Source organism: Saimiri boliviensis, chromosome 17, assembly GCF_048565385.1.
Source record: "Saimiri boliviensis isolate mSaiBol1 chromosome 17, mSaiBol1.pri, whole genome shotgun sequence".
Taxonomy (NCBI): Eukaryota; Metazoa; Chordata; class Mammalia; order Primates; family Cebidae; genus Saimiri; species Saimiri boliviensis.
The window spans coordinates 36,702,582-36,726,229 of NC_133465.1; the positions used below are offsets into that span (position 1 = coordinate 36,702,582).

General features: G+C 34.5%; 1 protein-coding gene across 7 annotated transcripts in view; it reads right to left on the minus strand.

Annotated features, from left to right (window-relative positions):
• Positions 1–23,648, minus strand: part of STXBP4 (syntaxin binding protein 4) — a 247,610-nt gene that overhangs the window by 137,007 nt on the left and 86,955 nt on the right. For 6 of the 7 annotated variants that reach the window (XM_074388558.1, XM_074388554.1, XM_074388557.1 and 3 more), the window contains 4 exons: positions 12,471–12,647; positions 5,593–5,709; positions 5,072–5,121; positions 2,620–2,753 (listed from right to left, as the gene is read on the minus strand). In XM_074388558.1, coding sequence (XP_074244659.1) covers positions 2,620–2,753; positions 5,072–5,121; positions 5,593–5,709; positions 12,471–12,647 — 478 coding nt within the window. Of the gene's footprint in view, positions 1–2,619; positions 2,754–5,071; positions 5,122–5,592; positions 5,710–12,470; positions 12,648–23,648 lie in introns of those variants that run through there. The other variant, XM_074388559.1, reaches the window with a different exon arrangement.

Below are 23,648 nucleotides of genomic sequence, written 5' to 3' on the forward strand. Positions count from 1 at the left end.
TGTATTGTTCACTGAAATACCTATGCTGGAGCCTTGAGCTACCACCTAAGAAGTTTAATTACCTTGAGGTCACCATGCTATAGAGGACAAATATAGGCAGGTGTTCCAGTTGATAGCCAAAGCTGAGCTCCCATCTTATATGTCCAGCCCAGTAGAGTCACCAGATGATTACAACCCCGACAGACATCTGACTGCAACCACAGGAGAATCCCCTAACAAGAGCTGAGCCCACTTAACCAACAGGACCATGAGAGACAATACTAAATTGCTGGTTTAAGCCGTTAACTTTTGGGCTGATTTGTTCTGCAGCAATGGTAAACAGAACAGCTTATTAATAAAGAAGTGCTATGTATTCAACCACAATTCAAAACATACTCCTGAGTATGTGTTTTGTGCTAGGAATGTGATAGGTAAGTGCTTTATATTAATTATATTATTTAATATTCAAACGACTTTTTTGAGTAATATCCTCATTTAGTGAAAAAGGAAATGTAAAATACTTTTTAAAAGCTCTCTTCTGGCTAGGCGTGGTGGCTCATGGCTATAATCCCAACACTTTGGGAGGCCCAGGTGGGTGGACTGCCTGAGTCCAGGAGTTCAAGACCATCCTGGGCAACATGGCGAGACCCAGTCTCTATTAAAAACAAAAATATAGCCGGGTATGGTGGTGTACACCTGTGCTCTCAGCTACTTGACAAGCTGAGAAACCTGGGGTTGAGAGTGAGGGGGCAAGGGAGGAGGAAGTTGCAGTGTACTGAGATTGAGCCATTGCACTCCAGCCTGGGGGATAAACTGAGACCCTGTCTTGAAAAGACAAAAAAAAAAAAAAAAAAAGCTTTCTTTCATGCAACTACATCTTGTGTTATGAATGCAATATGTTATTGACTCTCTTTAAGGACAATCACTTCATTTTATTTCAAGAATGTAACATAGTTATCTTCAGAATATTATATTATCTTTATTCAATTAAAGATAATTTTTTCCCTTGAGAATCTCCTTGTTACATAGTTCTTCTCACCCCTCACCATTATTATGTGATTCTTGGTTGTTGGTTCATATTTTAAGTAAGGCTCAACATCAGAGGTTCCCACTAAGAATGGTATTACTCCTAGGGGGCATTTTTGGTAATTTGTGAGGCATTATCTATTGTCACAGTGTTTGGGGATATTTTTGGCACTTAGTGGAAGGATATTAGGAATGTTAAAGATCCCATCATAGAATGCACTGAACAGTCTGTGCAACGAAGAATTGTTCTGTATCCTGTATAATTTTTAAATGTCCTACTAGATATTCATGGTGGTAAAAAATATGTTCTTAATTACTTGAATCTGGAACACAATTCTGTTTTTAGATAAACCCCAAATAGTTTTGCATAGTTTTAATATACATTAAATTTCCCAGGCTTGTACCTACTATATAAATTGATGGAAGATTTTGCTTTCTTCTGTTCAGAACTTTACCATTGGTCACCATTTTGGACAATCATTTGGACATTACTGATGACAATCTGCTCATGTTATTTAAAATGACAATACAATGTTCCTGTATCAGTTTACATTCATGGTTGTAACATTTGTGGTGATTCTCTGTTTAGGTGCAAACATCTGATGACTACATTATATATCTTAGTATAGTTGTACTAAAGCATTTACATATTGAAATATATATATAATTTTATTACAAATCACCTCCCTCTTATTTCTCCTCTATAGTACATTAGCATGTCATTAAAAAATAAATTATAGGTATAGTTAGGTCAGTTATAATTTTCACTGCAGGAAAATAAAGGTTATGTAAGAAGTAGTTAGAAAAAAGGAGTTGAAATTCATAAAGAGGCAAAAGCATCTGAGAGATACAAAGAGAGAAAAAGGAGCATGTCCAGTCATTTAACTTTTCCCCAAGGACCTTTGTCTGTTGGGATGATGGAAGTTACTCAGAGCATTGCCTTACTTCTCTTTCTAGTCCAGTGCTGACTCTAGAAGTATCTATTGACAGGTCATGTAGTTCCTTTAGAGAGGTATTCTACTGGCCCCAGCATAGGAGGAAATGCCTGAGCCAGCAGCTCTGAAGACTAGGGAACTGGTTCAGCTATTCCAAGCCCTTTAATTAATTATGCTACTGACTGCCCCCGAGTCTGTTCCTAGTCTTCACTGTCTGTGACCCTGGGTTTTTTTCCCATGGTTCTACTTAACTCATTGCTTCAGTTTTGTCTTTCATTTGTGTTTTGGGGTCTTTTGCTCAGTTGGACTGTATGTTTAATCTTATTCCATCTGTAGTATTTTATTAACAAGTTCCTCAATGCTGATTCCAGTCTTCCAGGTTTCCAGAGCTGCTGCGGATTGATTTTTACACTTAAACTTCCATTCAAAGAAACTCTGGATGGAAGTAGATGTAAAGGCATGTCTTAATCAGTTATTTCAGGTGGAAGTCATTCTAAGCACTTTACATAAAGGAAATTATTTTCCTCCTATGATTGGTACGTTAAGATTTTTATTGATTAGGTATCAATTTTGCTGTAGGCAAGCCACTATAACTAAATTCAACTGTCTGACTTCAATTTTTTCTTTTGTTTTGTTAAAGAAATTATTTTTAGAAAGTAATAAAGTGCAGAAAACTTACAATCCATATCAAGTAAGGCACGAACAGATTTAACAAGTTCCTTAGATTCAAGCACCAGCGTTGCTGGGATGTTATGTCCATTCCTTCCCAGCAGTGTGAGAGAAGTCTGAGAAGCTAACACAGCTCTTCTTTCACTATGAAGGCAATAAAATAAAGTTGAACTTACTATACAATAAACAACATCTATCTTTACTAAATCCGAAGTTGTATTAGTTATAGATTTGTACAAAAATATTTCTATTTCTGAGGACATTATTTCATAGAACCAAAATTGAAGTAATTCACATAAAACAATATTTCTGTTTTCAGTTATTTACTACATAATAAGTAGAAATATTTTAAAATTAGGTTGACGTCATGCATGAGAAAGAAGTAACAGAAGGATGACTTGTTTCCTAAATCATTTGTTGGGATTATTTTGTGAGTGCTTGTGTTTTGCTAATATGATATAATTTTATTTAGTTCTAGATAAATTCAAATTAAGCATAAAACATGAATTTATTAAACATACATTCATTATTACTTCTAGAAATATTAAATATAAATTTAATATATATATATTTTTGCTCCTGAAATTATTTCTTAAACTATTCCATTTTTGGCCTCGAATTAAAAACAGCCTAGAGCATTTATAACACTTTAAAAAATGCAAATGTTACTTAAACTGAATGCATTCTGACATAATTAAAAATTAGATGTTTTCCTCAAAACATTACACTAAAACACACTTGAAGAGAAACAATTTTAAACTGATGACAAAATTATCATTATTCATAGTCCATGTTCCTAAGCATAATGATATTAATTAACAAAAAGAAGCAAAAGCATCAATTCTCAAATGCAAATACATTGCCTTTATTCTGTGTTGAATGACCAAGGCCATCTCCATGTAGAAGATATGCTATATTGAAATGATTGCACCAGATTTTACTAGTGTTTAATTTACTAAGACACCATGAAACATTGCTTGATGTAGCTATGTAAAGTTGCCTTTTTTTTCATGAAGCAGCTTAAGGCAAGGGCAGGCTCTGACCTTTAAATGGTCATTTTAACCTTAATTTTTAAAACAAAACTTTTGAATTATCAGTCAAGGTAAAAATAAGACCTTACGAGGCTGAGGGTGGGTGACACATTTAACTCATACAAGAAATAAATAAATAAGGTTACTGATTATTTTTAGATCCTTACTGAGAGTAATAATCATGAAACTCACAGAGTTATCTTATATCATAAGCAGCATGGATAGTAAGAAGATATGCCAGATTCCTTCATCATAAGAAGTAAAACATTATACTAAAATGAGCTTAGAAGTGTATTATAAATATTCTTTTATGTTAAAAAATGCTATGTGGACACCTAAAATATCTTCATTTATTAAGCTGCTGTTTTCACAGCAAAGAGTAGAATATTTATTTACTTCCTGAGACAGGGTATCACTATGTTGTCCAGGCTAGGGTGCAGTGGTATTATCACAGCTCATTGCAGCCTCAATCTCCTAGAACTCCTGGGCTCCAGCAATCCTCCTGCCTCAGGCTCAGCCTCTCAAGTATTACTGGGACTACAGGAATGCACCACCACATACAGCTAGTTTTTTTTTGGCAGAGATGGGGTCCCACTATGTTGCCACTATGTTGCTTGTCTCAAACTCCTGGGCTCAAGTGATCCCCTTGCCTCAGCCTCCCAAAATACTAGGATTGCAGGCATGCACCATACATCCAACCTCATTTGAGTCTTCCTGTTTCTGCAAATGAATACTGTTAGAAGTAGAAGATGTATTTAGGACTAGTGGTAGCTATTATGAGATTAAAAAAAATTACTTCGGAAAAGCATAAACAGGAACCTTGCTTTTGTAAATGTCTTTCATCATGTATCGAAATCACCATAAATTTGTGGTTTGAAATAAATAAATTTGATTAGTATGTTTACAGATTCTAGCAAGAAACTTTAAATCCAAAACATATTATGAATAAGACAATCAAGGTATACTCTCCAAATATATTTATTTTATTTATATCTACTGAAAGACGAAAATGAAAGAAAATGATTGCATGAATATGTTTTCCAAAATTCTGTTTGCCAGAAAAACTAATCTGCTAGGTTGTTTTTAGGAGCGAACCTGTGACCAGAAACTTTTATTCATACACAGGACAATTAAAGAATTTCAAGTTAATCTCATCTTTAAAAAATTTTTGACAAAGACAGGATAGGTGGTTCCTACCTCAATTTTAGAGGACAAGGTTACAATGATTACTAAATGCCTCCAGAAATTTCTTTAACAGAGATGCAATCCAAACCAATATGTCCTTGCACCTATTTCCATACAATGGCATCCAATGGGAATTATGTAGCATCTTAGGATTATTTAAGAGATTTTTAGTATTTTAGTCACAATGACCAGGTGAAGAATTCAATCACTACCCATATTCTACAAAAAGCACTTAAATTTTCTTACCTTAAATTTGATAGAGAAGTACAATTATCAGAAAATACTTCTTGAATAGCCTAGCAACAAACAAGACGATGAAGGAGATATGTAAGTTTGACAGTTTTAAAAAGGGTCTTTTCTTGATTACTATTTACAACCTCCTCTTTCCAGGGATTAAACTGATGTTTCTATTATGTAGGGGGAAAACAACAATTGAACTAATATGCAATTTTACTCAGAAATATAAAAACATTTTTTATAAAGTAACAAATAATGTTTATACATTATCAGGATTTTTAGGAAAGTATTCATTAAAATAGTCTGTATCTGGAATCACATTACCTTGTCTCAATTATTTCTCTAAACAATCTATAAAATGTTAGCCAGTCTTTTCATCATCTATGCAGTTCTAAATCTGACCGTAAGTCAGCATTGCTGTTTTGAGACTAGAGAATGTTTCACTAGATACCAAATACAGTAACATTTATGTATATGCCAGTTGCCTATATATTTTTTAAAGATGAACATAACAAAACAGAAAATCTTACCTCTACAAAATGAAGAAGCTTTTTAGTGGATGCCTCAAAAGTTTCTCGAGCCATTTCTGATTTTCGTAATTGGCAGTCAAGTACCATAATTCTCTTTTTTAAATCCTGAACACTTTCCTGCACAGAGATATCAAAGGGAGCATTTAGACATTTTTCCAGTTTTACATTACTGGTCCTGATTTTCAGTTTTTATGAACTAATATTCAATATTGCCAAATTATTTTTTTCTCTTACTATAAATATCTTCTGATTTTGGGGGGCATGTAACTAACTGTATATTTAAAAGTTAATTTGCACAGAGATACTGCAAGTTTTATGAGATAAGTTGCATATTACTTTATTCTTACAGTAAAATACATTTAAATTAGTTTATGGGTGTTTTTTTTTTTTTTTTTTTTTTTCCCTGCAATGTGTCTTACCAGATGCTGACAGAATCCTCTTCCAATTTAACACATCTAAAAACTCTGGACACACACACACACAGGCACACACACACAGAAACACACACACACGATGTAAGATAAAGCTAGCAACGAAGTAAACGAATTCCATGGAGACATGCAACAGCAAAGCCAAATTAACCCACTGAGGTAAGAGAGCACTAAAGTGTAATTTGCTTGGAGGGTATATGCCGATCCCTGGTGCCCTACAGTTTGCGGTTTCATCAGGCACAAATGGAAAACAAAAGAATCTTAATGGGTGAACTAAGAAGTAAACTTCACAAGAGGTAAACAGTATTTTGATGTTGGCTCAGGTGACTTAAGTAAAAAAGTTTATCTGAATGATTCCTAACCAAAAATCCCCACTCACACAGGTGTGGGGCCAGAATTTACATTATCTGTGTGGCCTGAAAAGCCATATGCTAAAATTTTAGTTTACATTGGTCCCAGGCTAGCAGGAGCAAATTCAAAACTCTGGAGAGTTATTTTTAAAACTCAGATCTCAAAGAATTCCCATCTATAATGTATCGACAGAACATGACCTCACAGACACAAACAAAAATCACTGAACATCTGAGAAAATAGGCTCTATGAATTAAAGCTAACTGAAGGAAACAAAGTATAGTATCAGATCTATAAAGACAGCAGATATTTGAGTGAGCAGATACAGAATATAAAGCAATTAAGTTTAATATGTTTTTAAAATTAAGAGGGAATTGAAAGTATAAAACATAAGAAACTATCGAAATAGATCCAGATAACATAAAAAATAAATCTCAAAAATAAAAATGCAACCTAACTAATAGAAACTTTATTTATAGATTTAACATCCGGTTAGATACAATTGAAAAGAGAATGGATGAACTTGACAACAGAGGTGAAGAAACTTCTTATAATGAAACAGAAAGACAAAAATTGAAATATAAATGGCAAGAAAAGGTAAAGAGAAATCAGCCAGAAGAAGCTACAGCACACATCCAATCTGAATTACATAAGAGCAAATGCAAAGAATGAAAGAGAAATTGCTCAGGATAATAGCTTAGTGATTTCCAGAAATGGCAGAAGACATTGCTCTTCAAATCGGGAAGCTCAGTGAATTCCAAACAGTACACATTAAAGTAAGTCAACACATGATTCATCATAGTCAAACTGCTGAACATTGAAGCCAAAGAGATATTAAAATCATATAGAAGGAAACAGATTGCAAACAAATGACAGACTGACAGCTGACATCACAAACATGAAATAAAAACAGTGAAAGAAATTAAATGCCAATTTAACATTTTAAATGTAGCAAAAATATATTTCAAGAACAAGAGTTGAATAAAGTTGTTCTTCAAACAAATAAAATGGTGAGAGCTTATTATTACCAGATCCTCACTACATGAATTTCTGAAATATGTACTCATGAAGAGAGAAACAAAGTGAGAAGGTCTAAGATGTAAGAATGTTTAACAGAAAATGGTAAACATGCAGTCTATCAGGAAAATGCTAACCACACAAAATAAATAATCAATGGCTAATCTGTGGTCATAAAAGTAAAGAAAGAATTAAAATACTGACAAAAATGGAAATTAAATAAGGAGTGATGATTGGGATTGTGTTCTAAAGTGCTTACAATATTTAGAAGAAGAGAAAAGGAACTGATTAATTTTATAATTGAAGTTAAAACAGAATGTTAAAATTTCTAGGATAATCATTAAAAATTAGAAACAGGAATGCGTAACTTTGAAAATAGAGAGGAATGAATGTAATGGGGCAAGGTGTCATAGGAGAAATCTGAACCAATAGAAAAATTATTAGAGCACATAAATAAAATAAAATAAAATGTACAAAATAAGGGGCAGAAATCAGGCCAAGTGGATGAACAAATAAAACAGTTTAAATAGGAAGGTCTTTCCAATTTATAAGTCAAAAATTAATAAGATGGGGGGAATATCCAGCTACATGTTATTTACCATGGATACAATTAAAACACATTGGAAAGTTGAAAGTAAATGTATGGTATTTAGACAAATACCAACTAAAATAAAGATGGTGTTACTATTTATTATCAATCAAAAATAGACATTAAAGGGTAGAGATGATTGTGAGATTGAAGAGCATGAAATTACCATAAAAGAATGATAACATAATTCCAAGCTCATATGCATCTAAAAACATTAATTCAAAGTATATACAATTAAAAAGGAAGCCAAAAGGGAGATTTTGGCACACTTCTATGAATAAATAATGGCTGAGCAGACAAGGAAATTAACATAAACAAAGAAGAATTGAACTCCACAATTTAATGACCCTGATCTAGTGGATTATATAGAACAGGAGCATCCAACAATTGCTGAATTATTTTCAAGTTTTCTTTGAACATTTGTAAACAGACTCCAAGGTAAGCTATGAGGCAAACATCAACAAATTTTGAAGTTATTATTATATAAACTAGATCATCTTGTCACATTGAAATTAACCTTTCTGTGTCTCAGTGGTGTTCATAAATGAAGAAAATCACAAATATGTAAGTTCTTCCCAATTTAGTCTACATATTTAATAAATTTTCAGTGAAAATTCTAATACATTTTTTTTCTTTTTATGGAATTGATAAGCTGAATCTAAAATAGATAATAAAAAAAATCAAAGGGTCATGTAGCCAACACACTTCTGAAGAAAAAGAATTAGGCAGGATAATCAGATACCAAGACTTACTGTAAAAGATACAATAAGCAACAGTATGTGTTATTCATAGAGGAATATACATTGACCAACAAAAGAGAATAGAGAACCTCAAACAGATTCACACATGTATGAAATCTTCATATATGACAGAGATGATTTTGTAGATCAACTAGGAAAGAAGGGGCTTTTTAGTAAATGGTGAAAAGATATTCATTTTAAATAAACAAAGAATGAAATGGATTCCCACTTCATACAGTGCCACAAAACCAATACAGAAGGATCAAAACTTTAAAACTTTTAGAGGCAAATATAAAATAGTATCTTTATATCCTTGAAAATGGAAGAACTTCTAAAAAGACACATGAGGGTAAAGATTTTTAAGTTAGTCTACATGAAAATTAAAAACTCCTGTCCATTTCATCACAGAGTGAAAAGGCAAGCCAGAAATTTAGAAGACTTTCATAACATTTAATAAAGGATTAGTAACCAGAAAAATCACTACACATCTATATGAAAAAGATAACTAATCCACTGGGAAAAGGGTCAAAAGATATGAAGAAGCATTTTACAGAGAAACACAATGCTTAATAAATAAATATATGCTTAACTGGCTACCAGGGAGAAGGAAACCTTGGTTTCTGACATTTGTGGGTAGAAATAATTCCATTTTGGCTGATTTGAAGCTACCAATCTGATGTCACTGTACACTGAGTGAGAAGTGATTCATGCAATCAGCTCTCAAGAGCTAGTGTCAGCTGGTTCTGGCATCTCACTGTCTCAAAGCCATTAGTAACCAGGAAAATTCAAATTAAACTGTAATGACATAACACTTATTACACCTCCCAGACTGATAAAAATTAAAAGTAAAATAAACAAGGGGTCAGCAAATATGTGGGGTAAACAATAATTGTTATTCATTGCTGGTGGGAGTACAAACTAGTTCAAACACTTTCAAGTACAAATAGGTATTACCTAGTAAAGCCAAACTTAACAATTACTCAACTTAGCAATTCTACTTCTAGCAGGCAACTAATATACATGTGGAGCAGGATACACTCACTAAAATGGTTTTAGCACCATTTGTAACAGAAGAGAACAGAAATAATTGGACTGTCCATCAAATGCAGAATGGATAATTACACTATAGTATATCCGCACAATAGAGTACAAAGAAACAATAAGACACAAACTAGCTGAAAACTTGAAATAGATGAAAGGCAAAAACAAAATGCTGAGTAACAAAAAGCAGATCAGAATGATACATAGAGTATATTTTTATTTATATAAAGTTGATAAACAGGTACAACTAAACAACATATTGTTAAGGAATATATACATAAGTAATAAAATTTTTGAGAAAATGGTTAACAATAAATCCAATAAAATGGTTATCTCTGAGGGAAAGAGTAGCAGATGAAATTAGAGAGAAACACTGTAGGTCTTCAAAGTACTAGGAGTGTTTTATTTCTTATGTTGAAGGTGAATAAAAACTCCAAAAGGTAAATAAATAAATAGATAACATACATAAAGATAAAAATAATGAAAAATAAAAGCATTGTTATAAAAATAATTTGTTATCCTACAAATAAACACTTGAAACTTAATTCTCTAACATCTTGTTCAATATCTCTTTAAGCAATCTCATGATTAAAAAAAAAAGGTTTCCTTCTTTTTTTCTACTGGTATTGGGTTTAGAAAATGTTGAACATTGAGATGATGACCATATCTAATAGCTCTTTTAAAAAGACTGCTTTCAAAGACAGGTTACTTACTGGTTTAGGGTCTTGTTACGAGAAATGGCATGAGATCCCCATTATGATAAAAGAAAAACTGAATTAATTATATTACCAGGCAACTTAGGACAAAAATGTTTTTCAGTTAAGAGCTAGAGGAGAGATTACAAATAACCCAAGCTCAAAAAAAAAAAAAAAAAAAATTCATGAGAATGTTCATGACAGTTATATTATTTAAAAATAAAATATCGAACACTTTTCAAAAGTAACCATAATAAATAGTACTTTTGACATTTTGATAAATCTCAAAATATTTTCATATTCAGGCAAAATTTGCATAACATAATCACATATCTCTATTTTCAGAATGTAAAAACTAGGTAGAAAATAACAAATATGTAATATTCCTAAATATTGCTGCTTTGTCAATGAAATGTTTTACTTTTGGCCTGTGGTGTTATAGAAGGGTGATGGGAAATTCAGCCTTCTTGTGGAATTGGTTTAAATGAACAGATGTGAGAAATAGTTTAGTGACTTTTAACAGATTACAAATTTTCTTTAGTATTTTGCATTTCTAACACTAGTTTCATTTTCACACGGTATATTTAAAGTATTCATCATTTTAATGTTTAAACAAATAGTCATAAATTATTCAGATTTGCTTTACGTTCTCTTAGAAACTGATTGGATTAGAGATATAAATACCAGTTATGTTTATAAGGAACAACTCTATGAATATTTACTTCAATTTACTCAATTTTCTACCTTACTTTAGTGAAGTATAAATATATATGACTATTACAGTTTTTGAAACCTCTTCACTGAATATAGTATATATTATGTAAAAAAAAATTGCATAAAAAAGTTTGCAATGCCAGGCGCAGTGGCTCACACCTGTAATCCTAGCATTTTGGGAGGTCAAGGTGGGTGGATTATGTGAGGTCAGGAGGTTGAGACCAGCTTGGCCAACATGGTGAAAACCCCCGTCTCTATAAAAATACAAAAAATTAGCTGGGGGTGGTGGTGGGCCCCTGTAACCCCAGCTACTTAGGAGGGTGAGGCAGGAGAATCAGTTGAACCTGGGAGGCAGAGGTTGCAGTGAGCTAAGATCGCCGACTGTACTCCAGCCTAACTGACAAAAGCAAAACTATCTCAGAAAAAAAAAAAAAAAAGTTCACATTGACTTCTGAAAAGCATTCAGTATTTTGCTATTGAAATTGGAAAATCATCTATTTAGTACACCTTATATTAGAAAAAAAAATCAAACTCAGTTTCTTCCCACTAATTATATTGGCCTTAGGCAAACATTCTTTCACTTTTACACTTCCTTGAATGCTCTAATCAAAGAGCAAACCCATCCCTAGACACCCCTCCTCCCATTCTCATAAAACAAATCAGCAAGTTCAGAAACAAAAAGAAGAAAACCAATGTAATCAATTAAAGAGTTCCTGCCAGGCACAATGGCTCATGCCTGTAATCCCAGCACTTTGAGGCTAAGGCAGGCAGAGGTCCTCCTCACCTGAGGTCAGGAGTTCAAGACCAGTCTGACCAACATGGAGAATCCTTGTTTCTACTAAAAATACAAAATTAGCTGGGCATGGTGGTACATGCTGGTAATCCCAGCTACTTAAGAGGCTGAGGCAGGAGAATCACTTGAGCCCAGGAGATAGAGGTTGCGGTGAGCTGAGATCACACCATTGTACTCCAGCGTGGGCAACAAGAGCAAAACTCCATATCAAAAAAAAAAAAAAAAAAAAAAAAAAAAGAGTTCCAGGATTTAATACCTGAACTGAACAATGCTGACCAATGACCTAAATAAATTTGGGGCACATGCTTTTCTATCCCAAAGCCATCTGGATAAAGGAAGGCTGAAGACCTTTACATTGTCCCCATCACGACACAGCATCCTATCACTGAATAATAGAAGACAAACACTGACCTAGTTTAGAAGTGCAGATGAAAAGAAAATGAAAACAGGATACATGACAACGGCAAGGAAACCATGGTAACTGGAAGAGATGACTGCTTTGCTTACTTTATTTTGGTCAGAATAATCAGCAAGCCGAGCCTTTAGCTCTGTAATCTCGGCCTCTAACAGACAGATCACTTCTTCATAGTCCATTTCCATTCCATGTGCCTGTCTCTGTGCAGCTTCGGCAAGATGAATCCGACTTCGCAGGGCTCTTGTTTCTTCAACTACAGCTTTGGCTTCCTAAAGATTTCAAAATTAATGTCATTTTAAAAATACACAAGAAATAGGTCAGTGGTTTATACAAAATATTTTCATTGCCCTGGAAGTTATAATTCTAAAAAGTCAATATACATATATTCTTTAGTTCTTTATTCTTTATTAAGTGAGGTAGTTGCCTGATGTTACTTTTTCCTTTGTTGATTTCAGTATGGAGTTGACTTCAGTATGGAATCTCTTGACTTCACATACCTAGCATAATATTTTGGAAATAAAGGAAGTAGAAGAGAGTTGAAAATGGGAAATAGAAGAATAAGAATGGGCTCAAAAGATACAAAGAGTGGGCTACGACAAAACTAAAGTAGGTGGTAGGACTCATGTTCTGAAAAGGTGTGGCAGTGTCATCAGATGCTGCTGAGAGATCTGTAGCAGTGTTTGAGGCTTCTCCATGGACCAATCTCTAGGGGCCAAAGTTTTCTCATGGATATCAATCTATCTAGTACTTAAGTCAAAAGGTAGAATTCAGTAGCAAAATACGTCACTGTGTTATTGAATGCAATGCTCACAAGACATTTAAGAACCACATGTTATGTCTCAGGTGCTTCACGTGTCTTTTCTTACTTAATGTTTAGAACAATATTGAGAGAAAGACATTATTAAGAAAACCATTTCATACATAAGCAAGACTCAGAGAAGTTATATGACCTGTTAAAGGACACAGAGCAGTGCCAGAATCTGAAACTAGATCTGCCTGACTCCAACATTAACGCTGCCTTTCTATTGTTTTACTCTGCCTCTAAATGAAAAAAAAAAAACAAAAAACAAAAACAAAAAAACTCTCATACAGTTATAACTTCCACCTTAGGAAGAGGATAGGGTAGCCAAAGCTACTTGTTCTCTCAGAATGTACTTGGAGGGAAAAAAATGTACCTTGGTACTGGGTCAAAGACAGTCCCCAGGACACCAATATAATTTAATATCACACTTCATATGCTGTAAACCATTTCTTTTTCTTTACTTGATGCAGAAATCTCTTTTCTCTGCAATAGAACTTTCTGCTCCAATTGCCATGGCTAATATTAAACTATGGCTATTTTAATTTTTTCAGAACTGTTATGGGACATTTGCTTTAGTTTGAGCCTAAATACATTTGAAGTGCTGGGAGGGTTAGGAATGCTGGCATATTCTTAAGGCTCAGTGTTTCATTCATACATTCAATAATGGTTTATTAAGTATTTATTATGTGTCAGGTTCTGCTTCAAGTATTGGGGGTAAACACTAAACAATATAGACAAAAAACTTGCCCTCTTGCTCCTTGGAATTTACATTCTAAGTTTGGGGAGATAGTAAATCAGGGATGAGAGGTAAAGGTCTCATTGAGAAGATAACTGACCAGAGACCTGCAGAGGGAATGGAGTCAGGATTTCCTAAGGAGGAGCTTTCTAGGAAGAGGGAACAGTTTGCATGGAGGCCCTCAGATGAAGTTGTGTTTTGCATCTTTCAGAAAACAGCAAGGAAGCCAGTGTAGCAGAGGTAGGAGTGGTATGGAAGAGGGGAATAATAAGATATGAGGACAGAGTGGTAACAAGAGTGAATGTAGGGATGGAGGTGGAGTGAAGTGGCAGAGGCTAAGAGAATTTGTAGGCCATTGCAAGGACTTTGGTATTACTCAGGGTGAGATGGGACATGATTGGAGGGTTTTGAGCAGAGAATTGATGTGATCTGACTTAAAGTTTAAAAGTGTTATTTTTGCTGCTGTATTGAGAATAGACTGTAGGTGGTCAGCAAGGGTAGAAGCAGGGAGAAGAAAAAGGAGACTGGCAAAAATTAACTGTAGCTTCAGTAAGAGTGACAGTGGTAGAGCTGGTGTGAAATGGTTAGATTCTAAATACACTTTGAAGGTAAAGCCAACAGGATTGTTCATCAATAGCATTTATTTAAGCAGCCACTGCATCTAGCAACCATGGTTATGACAAATATACAAAGGAACAAAAGATAACTTCTCCTTTTCTGTCTCAACTTAGAACATCAGATATGACTTAGATAAATGGATGAAGAACAGAGGATGTTAGACAAAGAGAACCATGTGAACAAAGGAATAGAGACAAGAAGAAATGTGGCACACTGAGAAACAATACTAGACTAATTTTGATTGGAGTAGAGACTTGCTATAGGGGAATAATGAATAAAAAAAGGTTGGGGAGGGCGAGGGAGTCAGGCTCTGGTAGAAATGGCAGGCATGATAGGCAAAGGAGCTTGAGTCTGAAGAAGACTTGAAGGCCTCTGAGCAGAAAATGATATGAGAAAACAGTGCTTTAGAAAGCTAAATCTGGCAGCAGGGTGCCAGATGGAGAGATGTGGCAAACCAATCACCTTCTAGGCCCTTGACTCAAAAAACTTTATTTCCTTGTATCTGAAAGTAACTGTTTTATAATAAGATAATACTTTCAGAAAGAAGCATTTGGAAAAGAAAGGGACACTGACCCTGCCTACCAGACTAGTCAATTTTGTTCAGATGATCAAGAGAGTCTCTAGTGACACAGCTGTATCAACGTCACACCAGACTGCTGCGGTGCCTACAGGAGGTAATGGCTAACTATGCGCCAGCACTGTTCTCAACGTTTTATATCCATCAACTTAGTTAATCCACATGCTGCCATAGATATGTCTATTATTATCCTCCTATTTATCTGCATTTTATAGACAGGACATTGATGCACAGGAGAGTTAAGTAATTTAGAATCACAAACCTAATAATTGACAGCTAAGATTTGGCAGTATAGTTATAAAGTTCATGTTGTTGGCTACTATGCTATACCACCTTGCCAACTACAGAAAATGTTAGAAAAAAAAAAGTCACTTGTAGATGACATAATTATCACTGTCCAGCCCTGGATGAGCTTATGATGTGGCCATTACAATAGGCATATTTCAGGCTGCTTTACTCTCCATTTTTCATTCAATCAAGCTAAAAAAAAAAAAAAAAAAAGCCTCTAAAGAGAAAGAGGAAGGGCAGAAAATTCTCCATAGCTGCAATGAAGAATAACTAATTTGATGATTTGTCTTCTTCACACTCACTTTGTGCAGCTTTTATTCGTCTATAAAAACAGCACTTTTATTTTTGTTCAAAGAATGCTAGTTAATTAAATGAAGAATCTGGATGGAATTTATATAGCCATTATAGTGCACTGATGGTAATACAGTGTGAAATGTAGTTTGGTAAAAGATGCAGAGGTTTTGATGCTGAATAAATTCATGCTATTTCTTTTGTAAATGTATAACCGTCAGGTTGGTGAATGTGACCCCTTAGCAAAGTTCTAGCCCAGTTACCACTGAATGGCTGTTAAAAAGATTAGTGCATTGAAATGATGACTTTTAGAGGAAGCAGTAAAGGAAAGATAACAGCAGTGTGCCGTATTTAGCAATACAAGATCACATAAATCCATTTTCTCTTTTCCTCCCAGGCTGTCTTCTAATAAATAACCGTACAGCCTCCTATGTCAGTAACAATTGAGCCAGAATTTTCCCAGTACCTCACCATGGAACTGAAATTCCATCAGGGCAAATGCTGTAGTCTATTTACTGATTTACTATGTACTAGATACAGTTTAATTCCATTTAGAAGGTTAGATAATAAAAGAAAAACTAAGATATAGTAGTAAGTCAGAAAATCCACATGAGCATAATCCTTTTTAATACTAAGCGGTATGATCAAATGTACTAGAAGGGAATCCTAAATTATGAAGTAAAATCTCTGGCTTAAATTTTTTTTGGCAACACTGAGGAAAATTCTTCAACTCACACTGTCCCTTTATAAAATGAGGTTTTTCTGCCTCGCGTTTTCATAACAAATCTTTAAAGGAGATCAGACCAAATTCTTATTTGAAAATGTAATCTTAATTAATGAAAATCTTTGTAGGCTACCAATACTTTGGATTTGTGTTGGGACAAAGGACGGCAGCAGCTCACACACAGGACAATAAATATACTATGTGTTTTTCCACATACAGCACTTTTTCCCCACAAGGTAACATTAGAATAAAAAAAAAATTGGGCTTTGGATGGGACATAACTAGGTTACAATCTTGGATCAGAATCTTAGATTTTTAAAAATTTTGTGGCTATATAATTGTCTAGGACTCAGTTTGCTCATTTTTATACCGGGAAATCATACTTAAGTTATTAGATCAAAACAACTCTCACAAGAGAGTTAAAGAAACTATTGTAGTTCTTGGTAGAGTTTTTTTCCTTTTCCTTTTTCAAACTTTGAAAAAATACACATAATCACCTATGTGATCAGAGAGCTAGACAAAAGGGTTTTCCTGAGGCACTCAATTAGTAACATCAGCTCTTGAACTTTGGAGAGTTGTTTGGAAACACAATTTGCATATGTCTTTTTTAATGTCAGCAACAATCATGTAAAGCCCTTTCCTCCAGTTATGAGTTGTAATGAACGGCTCCCTATAGTAGAAGGAAAAAGTATTAAATGTAGTAGCACATCTGTAATTAGGCTAATACATCCACATCAGTAACTTTAAAAGTTCTGCAGTTTTTAAGTTCATCAGTAAATCTTTCAAAATGTCAATAGGTGACAGGAGAAAAATGAGACTGCAAAGAGATATATGTTTTTTGCAATGTAATCTATGCTACCAAGCCCTGAAGAATACTTCTCTTATCAGCTTCCTACATCCACTCTTTGGAAAACCCTTCTTGGTCTTGGTACTATTACAGCTTGTGAAAAAGATTAAGGGTTACTGCAGGAAAAGGGCTACTGGATGAAAATGTTTAAAAGCAAGTTATATCTAGTTTCCTTAACTTATGAGTCTGATTTGTTACAATATATATATAATATACCTTTCAATGGATAATCTCAAAGTGCTTTGCAGATATTGACAAATGAAGGTATAACTCACCCCTCAGGCATAAATGTGTATGGGGGAGAATATGAATTCTTAGAACTTTTTAATAAACCCCTGACATATGCTTTCTTTTCTCTTGCCTCACTCCCCCTCCATGATTCATCTAGCCAACTCCTCCTCCTCCTTACCTAACCAGTAATTAGGCACTGTGAAGTCTTCATTTATAATGTAATTTGCAGCCATTGCTTAATTTCCATTCTTACCACTGTATTACTGATTTATATCTTTATCACCTCATGCTTGGGTACTATGAATATCACATATGTGATCACCCTGCCTATTGTGTTCTTTACTGTAATATATTCTGCATACTTCTAAAAGACTGATTTCCTCAAAAGACTGCTGAAGTAGCAACTTAGGTAACAAACCTAAGAACATGGTACATGATAAAATATATCCTCATTCTTCAAAGTTCTCTACTACCTATTCCAAATCAACCTACTTACTAGCTTTAGTCCACTTAACTTTCACATGATTATCATATCCAAGTACATTAGCTTACCACATTTCCCAGGATACTCTGGGTCACATTAATTCTCTAGGTATATACACTTTTCACCTTTTTCCATCATCTAGTTATTACTTGTCCTTCAAAATCCATCTCAAATTTCACTTTATCTGTTTTTTTCCAGTCTACTTTGGCATAAATGATCTTTCTCTCCTTTGTTATCTTTTAGATTTGTTATCTGTAATTAATCACACATTTAGTACTCTTTCTATCTTGAAATGTCATTAAAATACTTTATTACCCAACTTTCTAAAATCAAAGGGTCTTGACTGCCCAAATTAGAACACAATCTGTCTGAGAGTAAAAACCCTATCTAATATGAGCAGGTGCTCTACTTAACATAAAATGAGATAAAACTGAGTTGACAAACCATGAAAATGACTATTTCATTTTTCATATATGATAACTACCTTAGGGAACTTTATTAGGTAAGAGGCTTTCATAGGACATTTCTTCAAAAAAGGGTTCATATTTATGGGAATATTAGAACTATATTTCATTTAACAATTAAAATAACAAGGATAAACCATGCTTTGAGAAACACCATATCATAATAGGCAAATCATTTCATCATATTCCTGTTTTTTTGAGACAGAGTCTCACTCTGTTGCTCAGGCTGCAGTACAGTGGCACAATCTGGATTCACTGCAACCTCGGCCTCCCAAGTTCAAGTGATTCTCCTGCCTCAGCCTCCCACATAGCTGGGACTACAGGTACGTGCCACCACGCCTGGCAAATTTTTGTATTTTTAGTAGAGATGAAGTTTCACCATAGTGGCCAGGCTGGTCGTGAACTCTTGACCTCAAGTGATCTGCCTGCCTCAGCCTCCAAAAGTGATGGTATTACAGGCGTAAGCCACCACACCTGGCTGTATTATATTCTTTCAATATAAATCTTTAAAAATCTTTTTACGGTATTTATCAAGCAAATAAGACTAAGCAGAATGAAGAAAACACCAAGGTTAAAAATAACAGTTATACTTGTTTGTCAATTTTACTTTTTGTTTTCATTACATATAAGATTTTAAAATTATGAACATTAGTTTATATTTCCTTAAAAATTACAATTTTCAGTCAGGCACAGTGGCTTATGTCTGTAATCCCAGCACTTTGGAAGATCAAGGCAGGTGGATCACCTGAGGTCAGGAATTTGAGATCAGCATGGTCAATATGGTGAAACCCCACCTATACTAAAAATACAAAAATTAGTTGGACATGGTGGTAGAAGCCCGTAATCCCAGCTACTTGGGAGGCTGAGGCAGGAGAATCTCTTGAATTTGAGAGGCAGAGGTTGCAGTGAGTTGAGATCATACCACTACACTCCAGCCTCCATGACAAAGCGAGAATCTGACTCAAAAAAAACCAAAAAACAAAAAACAAATTTACATCATGAGAAATATAGTGCATGTTCTCTAAGACTAATCTTGAAGGTCTTTTTCAACCCTTCCTAATTCCTTGATTCCACAATTTAGGTAGCAACACTCATTTATAAAGTGTGTAATAATGATGATGGGCATCTAGGACTTCAAGAAACAAAGACTTTCTTTAGTTTGTATGAGAAAGCAAAATCTTCATTTTGCAAAGAAAGATTGGTTAAGCAGCCGGGCGCGGTGGCTCAAGCCTGTAATCCCAGCACTTTGGGAGGCTGAGGCGGGCGGATCACGAGGTCAAGAGATCGAGACCATCCTGGTCAACATGGTGAAACCCTGTCTCTACTAAAAATACAAAAAATTAGCTGGGCATGGTGGTGCGTGCCTGTAATCCCAGCTACTCAGGAGGCTGAGGCAGGAGAATTGCCTGAACCCAGGAGGCGGAGGTTGCGGTGAGCCGAGATCGCGCCATTGCACTCCAGCCTGGGTAACAAGAGCGAAACTCCGTCTCAAAAAAAAAAAAAAAAAATATTGGTTAAGCTTTGGAAGAAAAGCAGGTCAATCACATTATAATTAGCTCTAATTAACCCCCCCCAAGAGCTTTCAACTGTTTTACCTACAGCTGCCTCACTCACCAAAAGGTGCGAAATTGATTTCTGACTCTGAACATCAAAGAATATCAAAGAAACAATTTTCAATCTCCTTTATAAACAGAAGTCCCTAATCAAGGACGGATATAAAAATATACCTAGTTGACAATTTTCATCATATGAAACTTAGTCGTAATATAAATATTAATTAGTTACAACCTCTTTGAACAATATATTTAACCCTGAACATGTATTTTCTGCTTTAATGAAGGCTGACATAGAAAAAGAAAAAAAAAAAACTATTCTCCTAATTCTCCAATTCTGGTTACATATGTACCAAGAGGGAAAATTTGTAGTATTGGAGACTTCCTTTCATAATTGCATATTAAACCCTTTTCATTGAAAAATGGTACAGTTCAAAAGCAACTTTTAGGGGTATTAAACATAAGAATTCAGCTGAAGTTTGGGATTTAAGAGAGATCTGTCTTTAAAACAGAAATATATTCCTTCCAAATTAACCTTTAGAGATTTAATTAAATTGGAACCAAAATTTCATCAAATTTTGTTTTGGAGGAATTTGACCAAGAATTCTAAATTCGAAACTAGACATAACAAGATCTAAATAAAAAGATTCTTAAGTTGATGTGAATGAATAAATCAGTGAAAACTGGTAAGCAAATTTTGAAGCAAGAAAAGATAAAGAAAGAAAGAAACAAGAGGAAACACGGCCCAAGGATTTAAGTTTCATAAAGCAGCAATAGTTGGTACTGGCCAAAGAGGAGTTAGATAAAACGGTCATTCACCTCATAAATATTTATTGAAAAAGCAACTAGAAAGACCAGATAGCCCAAACAGACTCTAGTTTATGTAAGAATTTAATATATGATAATGGTGATAACACAAAACAAAAGTGGTTGCAACAGCTATTTAAAAAAACAGTGTAAAGTATAGACCCTCATCTCATACCATGTATCTAACAGAACAATTTTTTAGATAAAGAAAGATATTAGAGAGATCTGCGTAAATATATATCTGAAATATGGCTAAGAATGAACTTTAATAAAGTTATAAAAAAGGAAAAATAAAGACGAAGGTTTGACACATAAAAACACTTTTGAAGTTTAAAAACTTCAAAAAAATAGACTATTTGTAGACAGGGAAATATACACTGCAGAATTGGTAGAAATAGGGTTAATAACTACAATGTAAAACGATCTTGTAACTACAGTAGTAAAAGGGGGAAAACAGTGATTAAGAATATGAAAGGAGGAAAGAGGAAAAAGCAGTGCTAGGAAGCGGACAGAGACAAGATAAAGGGCAAGTGGCAGGGGTAGCAGAACACCACTAGCAACCACATCAGGAAATCAGCTGCTTTCATTACTGAAGAACTGAGATGAAGTTCACGATTTAATTTCAAATCCATGGCTACAGACAATCTTTGATATCTAACATGGATGACGGTTAATCAAAGGAATATTTTCAAATAGAGTGATTTATTTATGTGGGATTACTCATGACTAGAGAAGTCTTGTTTTTAACTCTAAAATAGCTTGTGAATAAATCATTTAACACAATGTCATGAGTCCCTTACTGAAATAAGGGACAGAAAGCGTTTCTCACATAGTAAACTGCCAAGATAAGAGTTTTATAGTATCAACTGCCTTATCACTACTTCCTCCTTGGGTAAAATTTACTAGTTTGTCAGCCAAATTAATTTATATTGCTCTAACCTTAAAAAACAGAAAATGTTCAGCTTCTAAGTAGATGTTTAAAATACACCCTGAAAGGTGTGCTCTTAGCAACTGAATAATGAAATGTTAGTGATGTGTACTTGTTTGTTTTTAGTAAAGCAAAGAAAATTACGGAAAGTAATGCCTACTTTTCTATATAGATATGCCTCTAATAACTCACAAGCCACTGGATGCCTATTATAAAATGCTTTCTAGAAAGTGATGATTTTGCTCTATTTTTCTTTTTCCTTACTAGATTGAGAGCTCCTTGCAGAACTGTATGTTTAGCATTCACAATGACTCCAGATAAAGCATGCATTTAATAAATGTTTCTTAAATTCTCTTACCAGGTCTCCCTTATAAGTTACTATAGGGCTATGTGAAACAATTGATGAGAGAGTATGACATGTGGTCCCTGAATAGCCAGAAAATAAGTGGCTCACAGTATGGAACCTAGAACTTTATCAGCATCAGTTCTAACTAAGCCAACCTATTATAGGCAATAATCAAATGAACTGGAAGGTTCCTATGAAGAATTGCAGACTCTTCCAACGTTGAAAATTCTGTGATCCTAAATTGAGTTCTATATTATAAATACGATAATAAAATTTCTCTTAGAATCCTTAAGATGGTAAGATATTTTCTACAATTAAAAACACAACTATTTGGAAATGAAAATTTTGAAACAGACACCTTTGTTTGCCAATGCTTGCTTAGAAGGCTACATTCATCTCTAATGAATCACTAGGTATGTTGGTGTCTGTGCAAACAGGAATGCCAGCTGGGCTATCCAAAAGCTATGTGCTGGTGTTTCTTTTCCAAGCTCACTGTCTTCACCTTAGGCAGTTTCTTGGGCAGAGTCTAATGGTAGAGAATACAAGAGTCATTTTCTGAATCACAAAAAAGGAATTAATGTAAAAAAAATTCAACTAAGTTTAATAAGTTTCTTCAACCAGATTGCTGTCTATCACTATGAGCTTTATAAGAGCTTTATAACTTCTTTTTTCTCAAATAGATTAAAAAAAAAATCTTTTAAGAAAGCCTTTTCCAACTTCCAGATACACCAATCAAAGCTCATCATTACTGGTCATTAGAGAAATGCAAATCAAAACCACAATGAGATACCATCTCAAGCCAGTTAGAACAGCGATCATTAAAAAGTCAGGAAACAACAAATGCTGGAGAGAATGTGGAGAAATAGGAACGCTTTTACACTCTTGGTGGCAGTGCAAATGAGTTCAACCATTGTGGAAGACAGTGTGGCGATTCCTCAGGGATCTAGAACCAGAAATGCCATTTGACCCCGCAATCCCATTACTGGATATATACCCCCAATATTATAAATCATTCTACTATAAAGACACATGCACAAGTATGTTTATTGCAGCACTATTCACAATAGCAAAGACTTGGAACCAACCCAAATGCCCATCAATGATAGACTGGATAAAGCAAATGTGGCACATATATACCATGGAATGCAGCCATAAAAAAGAATGAGTTCATGTCCTTTGCAGGGACATGGATGAAGCTGGAGACCATCATTCTCAGCAAACTAACACAGGAACAGAAAACCAAACACTGCATGTTTTCACTCATAAGTGGGAGTTGAACAATGTGAACACATGGACACAGGGAGGGGAACATCAGACACTGGGGCCTGTCCCGGGGTTGGTGGGTAGCAGAAGGATAGCATTAGGAGAAATACCTAATGTAGATGATGGATTGATGGGTGCGGCAAACCACCATGGCATGTATGTACCTATGTAACAAACCTGAATGTTCTGCACATGTAACCCAGAACTTAAAGTACATATATATTTTTAAAAATTATTATTAAAATTTAAAAAATTAATATGAAAAAGCTTTTTAAGATAATTGTAGAGATGGAGTCACAATTTGTTGCTCA